Source organism: Natrix helvetica, assembly GCF_964273705.1.
Source record: "Natrix helvetica genome assembly, chromosome: 1".
NCBI lineage: Eukaryota > Metazoa > Chordata > Lepidosauria > Squamata > Natricidae > Natrix > Natrix helvetica.
Window position 1 is genome coordinate 136,168,462 of NC_138548.1, and position 16,888 is coordinate 136,185,349.

The following is a 16,888-nucleotide window of genomic DNA, read 5'->3' on the forward strand; positions in this document are numbered from 1 at the left end:
AATTTTCATTACTAGAACTTGCAGATCATTTACATTTTCCACTATCAGGGTTCTGTCATCAGTGTAATGCAGATTATTAATGTGTCTTCTTCCAATTTTAAAACTGGTTATCTTGTAATCAAGTTTTCCTCAATTCAGCATTTAGATTGAATAGAAAAGGAAAGAGCATGCAGCTTTGTCTAATTCCATTACCAGTCTGAAGCCAATTTGTTTTGCCATATTTACATTGCATTCAAACTATTGTGTATGGATTTTATATGAGGACAATGAAATAGAATAGAATAACAGAGTTGGAAGGGACCTTGGATTTCATCTAGTCCAACCCCCTGCCTAGGCAGGAAACCCTATACCATTTCAGGCGAATGGATATACAGCATCTTCTTAAAAACTTCCAGTATTGGGGCATTCACAACTTCCGGAGGCAAGCTGTTCCACTGATTAATTGTTCTAACTGTCAAGAAATTTCTCCTCAGTTTTAAGTTGCTTGATTAGTTTCCACCCATTGCTTCTTGTTCTACCTTCAGGTGCTTTGGAGAATAGTTTGACTCCCTCTTCTTTGTGGCAACCCCTGAGATATTGGAACACTGCTATCATGTCCCCCCTGATCCTTCTTTTCATTAAACTAGACATACCTATTTCCTGCAAACGTTCTTCATATGTTTCAGCCTCCAGTCCCCTAATCATCTTTGTTGTTCTTCTTTGCACTCTTTCTAGAGTCTCCACATCTTTTCTACATCGTGGCGACCAAAACTGAATGCAGGATTCCAAGTGTGGCCTTATCAAGGCATTATAAAGTGGTATTAACCCTTCACGTGATCTTGATTCTATCCCTCTGTTGATGCAGCCTAGAACTGTGTTGGCTTTTTTGGCAGCTGCTGCACCCTGCTGGCTCATATTTAAATGGTTATCCACTAGGACTCCAAGATCCCTCTCACAGTTACTACTATTGAGCAAGGTACCACATATATTGTACCTGTGCATTTTGTTTTTCTTGCCTAAATGTAGAACCTTGCTTTTTTCACCATTGAATTTCATTTTGTTAGATAGTGCCCAATGTTCAAATTTGTCAAGATCCTTCTGTATCTTTAGCCTATCTTCTGGAGTGTTGGCTATTCCTGCCAACTTGGTGTCATCTGCAAATTTGATGAGTTCCCCATTTATTCCCTCATCCAAATCATTGATTAAGATGTTGAAGAGTACTGGCCTAAAACAGAGCCTTGGGGTACTCCACTGCATACTTCCCTCCAGGTAGATGCAGTTCCATTGAAAACTACACATTGAGTGCAGTTGGTCAGCCAATTATGAATCCATCTGGTGGTGATGCTGTCTAACCCACATTCTTGTACTTTAGTAGTAGGTTATGGTCTACCTTATCAAATGCCTTACTGAAGTCCAAGTAAATTATATCGGTGGCAAATGATCTGAGACTTCCATTTTCCTAAGGACTTTATACCATTTGACATGATTGATATTATCAAATCTTTCTATAATCAGTGAAGCACAAATGTATTTCTTTTTGGTATTCTTTGATTTTCTCATTTATTCAGTGTACATCAACAATAATGTCTTTTTTTCTTGATCTTTTTAAAAAACAGCTTAAATATCTGGACTCACTTTTCTCATGTAGGACTCTAATCTTTGTTGCATGATCCTAACCATTATTTTGCTAGTATATGAAATCTTTTCTTTTGTATTAGTATGTGTGCTACAGGTAGTCCTCAGCTTACAACAGTTCATTTAGTGACTGTTCAAAGTTACAACAGCACTGGAAAAAGTGACTTAACACCATTTTTCACACTTATGACCACTGCAGCATCCCTATGGTCACATAACTTACATTCGGATGCTTGACAACTGACTCATATTTATGACGGTTGCAGCATCCCAGAGTCATGCGGTCTCCTTTTGTGCCCTTCTGACAAGCAAAATCGATGGGGAAGCCAGGTTCACTTTACAACTGTGTTATAAATTTTAAGAACACCAGTGATTCAGTTAACAAATGTGGCCTGAAAAGTCATAAAATGGAACAAATTCACTTAGCAAATTTCTCACTTAACAACATAAACTTTGTGCTCAATTGTGGTCGTAAGTTGAGGACTACCTGTAATCGCTTCCAAACAGTTAGCCACTGTATCATTTCTAGATTTGCTTACCTAGTTTAATTAAAACCTTTACTGATTCTTCTGTTGCTTGCCATATTTCTGTAAATATTCCATCAAATCTTATAGCCTTTGAAGTTGATTATGATTGGAATTATGGTCTAACTTTGATTTTTAGTACTAGAGGATTTTGTAAATATGAAATATTTTGTAAGATACTTTGGATGGTGACACCTCTCTTGGACAGAATTTCAGAGTCTCCTTCCATTGTTTGATATTCTTTGAACTGGTTACTGTCTTTTGGAATTTTTTTAGCTTACCAATTTTGAGATTGGAATATCCTTCTGAATTTGAAGATCTTCTGGAAAAATATCCTTGGTCTTCAATGTCTGTTTTCATTTCAAGGCCTTTACAGATGCTGTTGTAATTCTGCTCCTTGTTTCTTCTAAAAGTTCCCTCAAATCCTTTCTTAAGTTCTTTGTAAGATCTTTGTCTTTCTTGGCTTTAGTTTCTCTTCACTTCTTGGCAATTTTCTCTTACCCATTCTGATAGCCAGTTCACTTTCTTCTGTTTCTTGATCTTTGGCACCTCTTTTCACATTCTTCCATGAAATATTTGACTTCATTCCACAGTTCTTTTGGTTCCCTAACAATGCAATTCAGGACTTCAAAGAGATTCCAGATATTCTCAATGAAAATGATGGGTAGATGCTCAAGATCATATCATGGAAACGTTGTTGGTTTTGTTCAGTTCAACTTAAAACTTGCACATAAACAACTTGTAATCTCTTCTATAGTTAATCCCTGGCTATGTACATATTATAGATAAAGGTAAAGGTTCCCTCACACATATGTGCTAGTCGCTCCTGATTCTAGGGGGCGGTGCTCATGTCTGTTTCAAAACCAAAGAGTCAGCACTCTCCAAGTCCCTGTGGTCATGTGACCGGCATGACTAAATGCCGAAGGCACACAGAACGCTGTTACTTTCCCACCAAAGTGGTCCCTATTTTTTTACTTGCATTTTTACGTGCTTTCGAACTGCTAGGTTGGCAGAAGCTGGGACAAGTAACAGGAGTTCACTCCGTTACATGGCGCTAGGGATTCGAACCACCGAACTGCGATCTTTCTGATTGACAAGTTCAGCGCCTTAGCCACTGAGCCACTACATCCCTTTCAATACATATTATATATACATACAATATATATATATATCAATTGGTGTTATAATTGATCTCTTCCAATTCCTCGTGCCAATAATGTAATGAATTTGATTTCTGTGTACTTCATCTAGGAGTCAATGTATTCAGGCATAATTTTGCATGTTTGAATTTTTCAGTTCAAAAGCAATAATTAATAAGTCATTCTCCTGCTTTATTTCTGTTTCCTAGGCCACACAATCCAACATAGTTTCCTCCTCACTCTTTCCAACTCTGACATTTCAATCTTCAACCACAAATTGCACATTTTGCTTGCATGTTCTGTTGATTTCAGGTTGAACCTGACCATGAAAGTCATCCTCTCTTCTGCATAATCATCACATTAAAGGGTTGTCTATGAAATCTAATCAATCTTATTTGGTCATTGAGTAGTTATACTCAAGTACTGTCTTTGTTATAGTCCTCTTGATTATGAAAGGAATCCCATCCCATCCCATTCCAGTCCATTTCAGTTCACTGATGCCTAAGATGTCAATGCGTTGTTGATTCAGTCCATCTTTCACTGGGTTGAGTTCTTTCATCTTCACGCTGTTTATGTTTCATGCTCCCATTCTTGTTCTGTCTTTGCAGCTTTGGATTTTCTTTTCCAGCACAACCATACCACAAGTCTGCAAATTGCAAGTCTTTAATCTAGCCATGTTGTAAATATCATTAGTACTCCAAAGGTTCTTCAGCAACTCCTTAGTACTGTGTTGAATCTATCTAACCTGAGGGACCCATCATCTGGCACATGTCATAAATTACTTCATCTTGTCCATCCAGGTGGTCTTCGTGAGTTGTTTACCATTGCCTTCTCCCATGCTGTGTGGAATGATGCCTTTGCTGTTGTTGCTAACACAGTCATCTGTCTCCAGCCTTTTTATATATTGCTGCTGCTTGATAGTAAGGAGTATATGGTTGGTATTCACTCCTGCTGTTCTTTGCTCATCCTTCCCGAGAATACCTCCCACTACAGTGAGATCACATAAGAGGACCTTAGGAAGAATTAGGCTAGGGGCAGAAATAAAATGAAAAAGGCTAAAATATCAGAAGAGAGTCAGCACACTTTTTTGTTGTTGTATGACAGTAATGTTACTCACTGTTTTTATGGGAAGAAAAATGATTCTTACTACTGGATTTCCCAAGAGTCTTTGTAACTTGAACCATTTGGATTTAACTCAGTCCCCACAAAAAGCTTATTGGTGATGTATGAGCCACTCTGCATTGCTCTGCCCAGTAGTTTGAATTTATATTCGGAGAAGCACACAAGCTGTGCTGCAATAACTTTTACTTTGAAATCTGAATTTACATGGCTTGGTTCTAGAAGAAATGATACAGTTCAGGTCAGAGGCAGGACTAGATGGCTTCAGTGGGTCATGTCTTGTTAAAAACTATGCAACCCCCCCACCCCCAGGAATCAAAAGACAGACAGTACAGAGATGAGGTCTTTTTACCATTTTTACCCTTAATGATCTCCAAGAGAGGGCCTCTTTCAGGGCCCCAAGCTAACTAACAAAACCAAGTTTTAATACCCTTCTGGAAGGCCAAAAGCAGTTCTCACTTCCATTGATGGAGTGTTCCACGAGGTTGAGGCCACAGTGGAAAAGGGTCTTCTCCTTGATCCCACCCTCCAGAACTCCTTAGCAGAGGGGTTCCATAGCAAGCTGCTCCTACAAGTCAGATGAGCTAGCCCATTAGGGTGAGATGACCCTCCAGTACCCTGGACCCATGTCATATAGGGATTTAATGGTAATAATCTGAATTGGACCTGGAAGCAAACTGGTAACCAACACCATTCACTTAAGAGAAGTGTTATGTATGCCACCCTAGGGCCCCCCAGGACTGTCTACACCCATGATGGTGAACCTATTGCACTCCTGCTAGAGGTGGCATGCAGAGCCCTTTCTGTGGGCACACACACCATTGTCAGCTGCTCTTCTGGGTTCCATCATACGCATTCGCACCAGCCAGCGTCTGTCTTCTGGCTCTCCGGCGCGCAAGGTCCAGTTTCAGCACTCAGTCTACACACCATTGCATTGTGCACCAACGCCTGAATATTCTTCTAGGGTAGTCCCATGTAGAGTGTTGTAGTAATCTAACCAAGAGATGAGAAGAACATGTTACAGTGCCTCGTGATCCAGGTAAGAGCACAATTGGCACACAACATAAAGTTTTGCAAGGGCCTTCCTAGGCATGACTGCCACTTGCTCTTTGAGCAGGAGTCTTGAGACCAGGAGAAACTCCAGATTGCACACATGATCTATCTGGGCTAGTGCATCCTATCCAGAATTAAAGATGATAAACAAAACACATTTTATTTGTTATAAAATTCTTTAGAGATATTATAATCCATTCTGGGGAAATCTAGTTTGATATACAATTTTCATATATATATATATGAAATATATACTCTGTGTGTGTGTGTGTGTGTGTGTGTGTGCGTGTGTGTGAATTTTAACTCTGTTGAATTTAAAGTTGTCTCAATCTACAGAGGTATTCTAAGAAAAGCTGCTGTGAGTTTTGGGATAACCAATATGCACATGCATGGCTGGTTCTCATATAGTAAGCTATTACTTAGGATGACCAAGTTCTTGAAAGCAGGAATTAATTTTATAGAATGAGAGGGATGGAAGTGCTGGCTGAATTCTCCAAAGCACTTGAAAACAGAACAAGAAGCAATGGATGGAATCTATCTAAGGAGAGAACCAACCTAGAACTAAGAAGGAATTTCCTGAAAGTGAGAATAATTAACCAGCGGAACTGCTTGTTTTCAAAGGTTGTGGATACCCCATCACTCAAAGGTTTTAAGAAGAGATTGGACAGCCATTTGTCTGAAATGTATAGGGCAGGGGTATCAAACTCGTGGCCTATGTGCCGGATGTGTAACGTGCTGGCTATGTCCACATCCAGTTTAGCAAAAGAGGGAAAAGTCACAATATGTCAGGTGACGATGCTGTGATGATGTGAGTTTGACATCCCTGATATAGGGTCTCCTGCTTGAGCAGGGGGTTGGACTAGAAGGCCTCCAAGTCCCTTCCAACTCTCTTAATATATTATTCTGCTACAGGCAGGGAGCAAAAACAGAACTGCTCTAGCTCTGTAAGCCAGTGTTTTATTTAAACATTCAGTTGAACCTGTGGATGGCTCAGATTGTAGCAAAAGGGAGTGGTGCATGGAGCTTTCTACTCTGCTTTCTCTGATTTCCATGAGTTCAATGATGGTCTGAAGGACAGCTATGCTCATTTGCATCACTGTGAGTATAGCTTTCCATGCAGAGTTATTCTATGCAGAGTTATGCCTTATTAGATTCCTGGATCATATTGAGTTATACCAGGACAAACAAATGTGAGAACGGCCCTCTTTCATATTTTGGGCTGAATTTATGGGGGGCAACAGGAGACAGAGCATCTGTCTATCTGTACCTTGAAGCCACCCACCTATTTAACTAAATTGTTGACTCTAAACAAATCTTAATATCCACAGCAGCTGAACCTGGCAGACCACAACATAAACATATAGTCTGGTCTACAGTGGCAAATTAGAGTAGATGAAAATCACTCTCTCAGGGCATTTGAAAGCCATTGGCTTAGCATGCTTCCAAATAGGATACCTGCAATTGAGAGGACTGTGCCTTAGCAATCCCCACACGGTGGCTGTCCTATTTAAATCAGCTCTAAGCTTTTAATACTTGCAGCTGCAGATTTATGTTAAAAGCTACCAGGAATGACTAGACTTACAGTTCCTGCATAGCAGGTCTGATACATTGATTTATTGTCCCCTGCTTATTCTTGAACCAGTGGAATAATTTTTTGCTGCTGCCAAATTTGAATTACGATTTATACTTTTTGCTGTCTCCCTGGAGCACTGTGTAAAAACCAAGCATTTATCGTAATGTGGAATGTGGAACATGAAGTTACAAACTGGAGACAGCATCGAGGAACACATGAGCATGAGAACACAAGTTCTTGTATGGACTAGAGTGGTTCTCATTGTTTTAAAGCAAATATTTGTTCTTCAATGGACACCGAAGCATCCGAAGAATTCCCCTAAAACAGTGAATAGGTAAAAGAACCAACAGTGAACGGGCAAAACCTTACATAAATGAGGTCCCTCCATCATAGAGGACTAGTATTTAGAATAGATAAGTTGTCAAAATCCATTCCATGATGCTGTAAATCTATACCTCTGCTGGCTACAGAACACAAACTCCATAGCAGAACACAAACTCCATAGCAGAACACATCTTGTACAAATGTAAAGTCTCATGTTCAAAAATATTCTGCTAAGTATGTCATGTGGGCAGGGCCATAGTAGTTCAGAATCAGATAACTTTTTTATAGTTATAATTTTGGAGTTCAATTGTATTTGATTCATTTCTCTTAATGGTTCTGAATCCTATTGGCAAAAATGAAGTTAAACTAGACATCCTGCCAAGCTGCAGCTGCTAGTTTGCTAACAGCCAAAGACAAATGAGCAAACAGGGATTTAGGATAAAGAAAAATGAAAGTATGTTGGCTGTGGGCCACAGATCAAACATAACTATGTACTTCAGTTGAAGTGGATATTCTACTGATATCTTTGGGACAAAATTATAGACGTGTAGTCCAGCTTAGCTAATTTATGTAGAAAACTGTCTTGTTCATCATCTACCAATGATTCAGCAGGACTAGTTTAAGAGGTTCCCAGCATGCCCCACTGCATTGTGCCAAAAAAGTGGGGCCATCCAAAGCAGAATGGTGGGCTAAAACAGTATATTGGTATGTGAGGCTACCGAAACAAAAGAGCTGTAGTCGTCGTCTTCTGTTGCTGAAGAATTATTCTAATAATATACATGTGCTAAGCCATGGATTGTTTGCTCTTGATTAACTGAGTAAACTACAATTGATTGGGTTCATATAAATGCTGAGATGTACACTGTGGTTTACAAATCATAATCTATGGATTCGTACAACTTGCTAAATCAGATTAAAGAAACCATGTTGTTGTTTAATGTATTTATAAACCAGTGCACCAAGTTTATAAAAACAAACAGAAATAACATCTCATCCCAGGTTCTAAGGGAAGAGTCTTAAAGGATAACTTCACCAGGACAACACAAACTTCTGGGAGATTAGCAATCCAAAAGATAGGTTACAAAGAAGACATACTTCCTGGGACTCATTAGATGACATTATTACAAGGATGGGACATGAAGGTTGTTTACTCTGCCAGAGTAGAGATGGTGTAGGCAAATAGGTCTCATGCTGCTTTAGAGGGTGCCTCTAGCATCCCTGAATTGTACCTAAAACTTCAACGGTAGCTAATGCAGCATGTGTAACATAGGTGACCCATGAGCATACCGAGGCATGTCTATGACTGCTCACATAACTGCATTCTGGATTAATTGCAGCTTCTGAGTGGTCTTCAAGGATAGTTCATATAAAGTACATTATAGCAATCCATTAAATCATGAGCAACTGTCAGAGGGGAGTCTAAATCCAGAAAAAAGTGCAATTGGTACACTAGAGAAATTTGGACAGAGGCTCTTAAGCAGAATTCAGAAGACACCCAAACTGCATATTGTGCAACCTTATCCAGAATTTTAAAAAGACAGATGCCTGATACTGGATAGCCAAAATTCCCTAGTCGTTGGCTTGTCAGGATTCAGTTTAAACCTGTTTGCCCCCCTCTAGATCTTCAGGGCCCCTCATGGCACTGTGACAGAACCTTAATAGCATCACTTAGTTGGCTCAGAGTCAAGATGTATAATTGAGTATCAAGAATGTTCTGGTGATATTGGATCCCATTCCATTGGATGACCTTACTCAACAGTTTCATATATATGTAAATAGGAACTGTGACAGTGTCACCAAACAAGTAAGAGGTTGAAAGCTCAACTACTCTCCCTCCATCTGCCACCAGAACTAGAAATGACATGAGAAAAGAGGAAAATCACTGCAATACCATGGCCCCCCTTGCTAATATTTTGAAAAACGTTTTGTGTTCTCATTGCCCAAGGTATCACCCTTCTCCTCTGTTCCTATGTATTGTCTTGAAAGGACTGGGATTCTGGTTCAGAAGGTATCTTATGTTTGTCAGTGGAGGAAATGTGCTGTTGTAACAGTAAACATGCTGAAGTCTGTGAATTAAAGAGGAAAGGGAGGGAAGGCTTCATAATGATGCACAATTTTTTTGATTCACACTTTTAAAGGATTTTTGTGATTTTTAACACCAAAACTTTAAAAGTTTACACAATCTAGTTATGCTGGGTTACTTTTTGCAGTTTTTGCTAGACTAGCTGAAAAAGCTGCACTTTACAACTGTTACTACAGCTTGGGTATAAGAAAAATACAATTTCTTTCTTTAAAAATGCTGTATTGTAATGACGTGATTAGATCCAGTAATGCAAATGGTAGCAACTGCACAATTATTGCAGAACAAAAATTAAAAAGGCAAGAATACAAAGGCAGGCAAAAATGATTTACTTTTAGTTAATCCTTGATGAGTCAAAATGCTTATCTGAAACATTGGTACTATTTTCAGGTGATAGCATGTTCCCTTCTAAAGTTTTTTTTTCCAGTGGATCACGTAAATAGGATGTTCACCGTCTGTTGCTCTGAATTATTATTTTTTTCTTCATTTTAAAATTAGAGTTACTAATTCTAGGCTAAAAAATCCATATGAACTTCATGGTAGCAAAAAGATGGAAAAAGTTATTTAGTGGTTGTCTGGGTTTTTGCAGACCAGATCTGCTAGTCCTATTTAAATTCAACACTGGAAAAATGAGTTTGATCTGATTTAGGTTCGGATATCACAGTGTAGTAAATCTTCTGGACAGAGTCATGAACATGACACCGAGGAAATTAGAAGCATCCCTTTCTGTTTTCAATTAAATTCAGTTTGTAATTTTGTTCAAACTGTAACTGTTAACTATGATTCATCTGAATCAGCTAATTTATCTCTCTTGGATCCTAGCTTGTTTGGATAAATCATAATTAAAACCAATAGAACTTATCATTCAGACTATTACATACCAGCTTCTGGCTACTTTGTTATAAGCCAAATCATGCAACAATAGTTTTTGCTATCAAATCAGGATAGGGTATTTCCCCCCTCTGTTTTTTTTGTGTGTGTATATAGGTTTTTTTTATTGAAGAAAAATTCCTTCAGGCTTTACACGAAATGCTAAATTCTTGTATTTGGAAGCACACTTCTGCTCCAGATATAGCTGAAACATTCTGTGATGTATTGTACACGGGGAACATTTTTATCCTTTCTTGTAGATATCTAATAAACATCACAATGGTATGTTAGAAGAAGATTTTTTATTCCAGATTGTCTCAATAATTATTAGTTGCTGCCTACACTGATCTTTTTCTCATACATAGTTCTCTTTCATTTTGTGTTATGTATAGAAGTTTAGTTGTGGGTATTTAAAGATTTATTAAATCTTAAGTTATTTTTTTTCTGTCATTGCATTGCCCAGGATTTCTAAAATAAGTAACTTACCATAAACGAACTGGTCAGAATTATCTAATGCTAACATACATAGACGAGTCTCAATCCCTCTTGTATTCACAGTCGCAAGGAACAATCTTTTCTTCTTGCTTGGGTTAAAAGACAAAGCTCTGTATTTCCAAAGGAGGCTGGAAACTTTTTTTTTGTAATCTTGTTTTACTTTAAAGTCAGAATTCTACATAAGATCCAGATTCCATCATTTCCCATTTCTGACTATTTTGTATTTTTCTACCACTTCTTCTACCCTTTTGTCTGTCTACAATACATCTAATAGAGGGGGAACATCGAATTTACTTTCCAATGAGTAGTGCCAAGAAGCATCCATACAAGCCAGGAACTACACATGAGTAAAAAGCTAGTTGCTGGAACAGGCAGAAAAAGACAAAAAGTCAAAAGAGCAGAAAAATACAACAGATGTCAAACAGCAACAAGCAGAGTACTGGTTTATTTTACAGGCAACATATTTTGGCTGTAACCCATTCCTTAAAAGCAGATCAGCACAGGGAATCTGTGTGTGAGTCACTCTAGGTCAGTCATGAATTCTCTTTGGAAGACTGCTTAGCTACATCACCACTATAAATTGTCTGGAAGGAATCTAGTATTAAAACTTCTTTAGATTTGGAAAAGCTTTGCGACAGATTTTTTTTTCTATCCTGAAAAGAAAAAAAGGCAACAAAGATGTGGATGAATTTAAGGCCAGACTGCTTATCTTGTATAAAACTATTGTATAGTATTATTTTTATTAATTTATAATGCAGTTTAAAAGGGCTAAACTTTTTTTTTTGATTAAAGTGGAAAAACTGAGTTTTTCAACAGAAACACAACAAACTATCATTGCAGCACAGGAAGAAATAAGTGCATCAGTGGACAACCTAATGACCCTCCAGATGTTACTTTCAATTCTAGTCAGCATAACCATTAGGAACTCTGGAAATTAAAATTTAAGAGTAAAAGACACTCATTTTTGCCTGTGTATAAGATCTCCCACCCAACCATCGTGTGAAAGTAATTGTGTGACCTTACCTTGAGAAGGAATTGGCTCCATTTTCTTCAGTGGTGTAAGAGAACAAACTAGTAGGAAAGGGAAGAGAATAATCAACATAAGATCTAAGGGAAAAGACAGAATTGAAATGTAAATATTTACATTAATCTTTAAAATAATTGCAAATATATAATGGAGGCAAGCATATAGTACCTATTGATGCTGGGATTCTTGGCTGGTCTAATATAGCAGGGGACTTCTATGATGTTCTTAAGATGTTCTTATCTTGGTGTAGTAGAATAGCACAGATGCCACAGCGAAGTAAGGAATGGGATTATGCTTCCTGATTCTTTTTCTTATTTAATGGATGCTCGGTGTAACATGTTTCTGGAAGTTTCCCAATTGTGGGGATACAGCCTCTCTGAGTATAATTTGTATGTGCATAAGTTCTGCAAAAGCGCTAGATTAAATATGCATGCCAGTAAATGCAAACCCATTTTCTATTCTATGCATTTGCATTCTGTCAATCACCTTCTATATATTTTGTGCTATGTACCCTACCTCCCACAGCCAGTAACTGTGCTGAGGGTAATAGACTTTATACTCCAGACATATCTAGAGAACACCAGTTTGGGAAGGCTGCTCCATGCCCTCTAATATATTGATTAAGACATCCAGAGAAAGTATTTTCAATGCATGAGTCAACCAACTAGAGTGCACTTACAAGAAGGTGATTACATAGAAGCTCATTCTATGTAAGCTCATTCCATTCCTTTACCAATTCACAGTTAGTTTTCCTCTAAATGTTCCTTTGCAGAGCAGGAATAGTGAATGTGAAGTTAAATACCCCCTTAGTGAGCTCAGTAAAGATATTTGACTAAAAAGAATACTGGTGGTTCCATATGATCCAACAGGGCAATAGAATCCACATTGTTAATGACCAGGATATTAAGGAATACTATAAAAAAGTGAGACAGTATAGCAGAGTAGCTAATTAAAACCAAACCATGGAAGGAAAAATTGAGAGGCTTTTGGAGATCTGGCATGATACAGATAGTTTTCTGACCAGAAAAGCAAACCCTTTAATTATGCTAAGTAAGTCTTCTCTTAAAAAAAGAAAACCCCAAAAAGTTCTAATAAAGGCAAGGATTCAACTCAAATGAAACAATAGTTTATAACTTTGAAGCTCAGCCTCCTTTGTTTTCATTGATTCACTAATAAATGAGGCAAAGCTTAAAAAACAAAGCATGTGGGCAAGCTGCCTAAGCAGAGTCTTTTATCCATCAATTCTCTGCTTGAATGCTTTTATTATAAGCACAAACATAGCTCAGGTCACCAGGTCAGAAAACTGGGTGCTGCCTGGAGCATGTTGGCTAAATGTAGTTACCTCTCAATTTACAAACAGTCCCAGGGGATCATTTCCTCTCTTTTTAACTTTTGCCCAGTCTCCCCTAACCTCTTGTACTAGAGATTTGAGTGAAAACCTACTTGAAATTGAAATTATGAGCATTACTTTTTGAGGACAAATTGCCAAATCAGAACAGAAAAATATGTAGAATGCTTCTTATTATTTTAATCAGATATCCCCAACACAATGGACTGTTGGATTGCAGCCCCCATCTTCCCCAGACATCCTTCCCTTCTGCTAGGCAACATAGTTTTCCCATGATGAAGGGTGACAGATTGGGGAAGGGTCTTTTAATTGGCAAATAAGTCCCAGGATGTTTGGAATGGCAGTTTATCATGTGACATGTAGTAATAAAAATAATAATGCATAACTGGAGTGGGTTATCAATATATCAATATATGTATCAATCAAGAACCAGTTTGATCTTGTGGTTAAGGCACCAGACTCAAAAGTGAGATCATGAGTTCAAGTCCCACCTTAGCCATGAAATCCAGTTAGGTGACTTTGGGCCAGTCACGATCAGTCCAGCCTATGTAGAAATATAGAGGTGTATTATACCCTATATTAAGGGCTATCGCTATCGCTATAATATTTGCTGATCTCTATAAATGGGTTTGCTGCATTGCAGGCAGATGATACAACTTCAGATACATGGGGCATCCTTTCTCTCCAATGCCCCTGATGTTTATTTTATCATCCTTTATATTTGTATGTTTAAGAAGAAGATGAGCCAACCTGTACAGTACATCTAAGGTGATTTAGGATAAATAGCGTGCCAGATCTATGCATTAGAAGCCAAGACTGAATTATCAATTGGGCATAGGAAGGATATTTATTGCACAAGAAACACTGTTATTCTGTGTGAAAAGAAAAAGCTACATCTGTTTATCCTGATTTTAGTTGGAAACAATGTGTGTGTTTTGTCTGTTCATAGGGACTGAGATGCTAATAACTTCCATTGAAACTTGCTTGAAATTAACTAATTATCAGCTCCGTAGGGATTAATGAGTTGTCTGAAAGTAAGAACAACCTATTCAGGTAAAATCTTTTGATATCCAAGCACTCCAGCAATCGATCCATCTTTACAGCATATTTCAAAAAAAGCTGTAGCTTCTTCATCTGTATGTAAGCCAGCCATCTGTCCTAGGCTTCTTGCTGGGAAGGTGTTAAGTTTTCCTGTCCATTAATTTCCTGACTGTAGAAATGACATCTGTATTTTCACTACCAAATGGCATCAGTGGAAGTCTCTACACCTTGGATTTTGGGGTAAGAGAGTCCAAGATGTTTCTAGTTAACAAAGTTACTGGTATTGACTGAGCTGACTTAATAACAGATGTAGCAACTGATGTATGATTTTCAGTTTTTCCAGAACATTGGGGGGGGGGGGGGATGAAAGCTTCCATCTATGGCCACCAGACTAATGAATATCAAGTGTTTTCTTTCCACTGCAGACAGATTGAAGAGAGATGGAGGGAATTTACCATGCCTTAGGCTCTTTGCCATCAGAAGCTTCTGTGTATTTATCAAACCAATTCAGTTACTTTGAGGGTGGGGAAGCAGATTGCTTTGTGTTTATTCTGCAAATCTTTCAGCCTTTTAAGGACATAGTGTAACTGAATTTATATCAGTGACCAATTGTGTGCTTCAAACCGTGTGCTTTAAGCTGTGCTTCAAACCCTGTGGAAGTTTGTAACACTTTTACAAGCACATTTGTAAGTAAGGAAAATGGAACTAAAAAATAATAAAAACATAAATAAATAAATAAATAAATAAACAGGGCTCCATTAAGGATGTCTTACCTGGCCATTTAAGGAATGTCTTTTGGGGGTTCCTTGATTCAAATAAGACCAATTACAAAACAGAACAGGTGGCAAATCTAATTTACTTCAGAGTCTTTCAGGAGATGACAAATACAGGTAGTCCTATATTGTAGTTAACAACCACAATAGAGGCCAGAATTCATGTTGCTAAGTAAGAAATTTGTAAATTGAGTTTTGCCCCATTTTACGATTTTTCTTGCTACATTTGTTAAGTGAATCAATACAGTTGTTAAATTAGTTAACATGTTTTTACTTGAAACTGGCTTCCCCATTGAATTTGCTTGTAAGAAGGTCGCAAAAGGGGATCACGTGACACCCTGGGATATTGCAACTGTCATAAATATGAACCAGTTGTCAAGCAACTGAATGTAAATCATGTGCCCATGGGGATGCTGCAATGGTCATAAGTGACAATGGCCATAAGTCACTTTTTTCAGGGCCACTGTAACTTCAAACAGTCACTAAACGAACTGCTGTAAGTTTAGGACTACCTGTACCTATATTGTGTCCTAACTCAGCCTTAGAAATTCTATTGTTCAGTTGACCTTCGATGGTATATAGTCAATGTAGAGAGTGTGGTTGGGTTTACGGATCATGCCTGGCCATGTTTTAACCATAATTTATTACTATGCTACATTTGGTTATAGTAAACTAATTCATCTGGGTTGGGTTTTTTTTTTTTTTGTAAGTTCTGGCTCTTTTAGTAATTATCAGTCTTCTGAATAGCTTTTATCCCAGAGCTATAATTGCACTCAACAATGAACTAAAGGGCCACCATCAGTGAGCTATTGGACAGCACTACTTGGTCTGTTGTGTGGATGCTTGGGTGATTTAGGGGTGGGGATTTTTTCGGTGGGTAGGGGTGTGTTTGAGGATTGTTGTGTGTGTTGGGCCTGGTCTCTGGGTGTTATGTGAATTTCGTTGAATGTGTATAATGTGTATATATGTACAATGACCATAAAGTAAAGTAAAACTGATAATAGGTTATGATTGCAAACTTCTGGTCAAATAAGCAAGATTGAGAGTTTGTTCTGACTATATAGTTTTGTACTATATTTGTAGCTTTTTCATTTCTACTTTGGTCTAGAGAACAGCTCAAAACTCAAGTGAAGAAAGTACATCCAGTTAATAGCTTAATCAAAACTGAGTGGAATATGAAACCCAAACAATTTATCTAATTAAATTAAATATTTAAGTTAAATATTTAATCCCTAATTAAATATGCAGGTATAAGAAAATTGTAGTGCCTGGTATCTTTTTGGGGAGGAATTTGATGTTAATATTTAGTTTTTACATCGTATGTGTATTGGGCAGTTTTAATTTGAAAATTTTTGAAGGCAAAGCTCACAATGTTGAAAAAACATTTTCATTTTAAGCCAGGGGTGTCCAAACTTGGGAACTTTAAGACTTGTGGACTTCAACTCCCAGAATTCCCCAGCTGGCTTCAAAAAGCTGGCTAGGGAATTCTGGGAGTTGAAGTCCACAAGTCTTAAAGTTCCCAAGTTTGGACACCCCTGTTTTAAGCAAATTAGCGAAAGTCTTCCTAACGTGACTTATCAAACCAACCTGATTATGCTTCTGAAAAGTAATATAAATTGCGATTAGCTCTAAACCTTGGAAAGCATTGTTCTTTTTAAATCAAATTTCCTTCTTAACGTGTTTATTTTTTATTAAAGGTTGGAACCTTTTATTAAAGGTTGGAGTTCTGTTGCATATACACAGAAAGCCATGTCTGGTAACATGCCTGAAGTTGAATTAGTTCATGAGAACTGGTCAGAACTTTGCCAGCCAGGAAAAAATCTTTAGCTAATGGAAACATCAACCACAGGCTTTATATTCAGCGAGTTTGTTTTATGACTTAAGCCAAGTCATTTCTTACAGTTATAC

The 16,888-nt window shown here is 37.8% G+C and overlaps 1 protein-coding gene and 1 long non-coding RNA gene across 6 annotated transcripts in view; one reads left to right on the forward strand and one right to left on the reverse strand.

The window, feature by feature from the left end:
• The window catches only part of KALRN (kalirin RhoGEF kinase), a 563,540-nt gene that overhangs the window by 49,156 nt on the left and 497,496 nt on the right, over nt 1–16,888 (forward strand). The window contains exon 1 of one of the 5 annotated variants that reach the window (XM_081965420.1): nt 14,163–14,219. The exons of the other annotated variants lie outside the window; for them this stretch is intronic. Coding sequence (XP_081821546.1) covers nt 14,186–14,219 — 34 coding nt within the window. The 5' untranslated portion in view covers nt 14,163–14,185. Of the gene's footprint in view, nt 1–14,162; nt 14,220–16,888 lie in introns of those variants that run through there. 5 annotated transcript variants of the gene reach the window in all.
• Nucleotides 3,484–11,900, reverse strand: LOC309398536. Its single transcript, XR_014176417.1, has 3 exons — nt 11,815–11,900; nt 5,216–5,389; nt 3,484–4,614 (listed from the first exon to the last, which is right to left on the reverse strand). It is a non-coding gene; the product is annotated as an uncharacterized lncRNA (long non-coding RNA).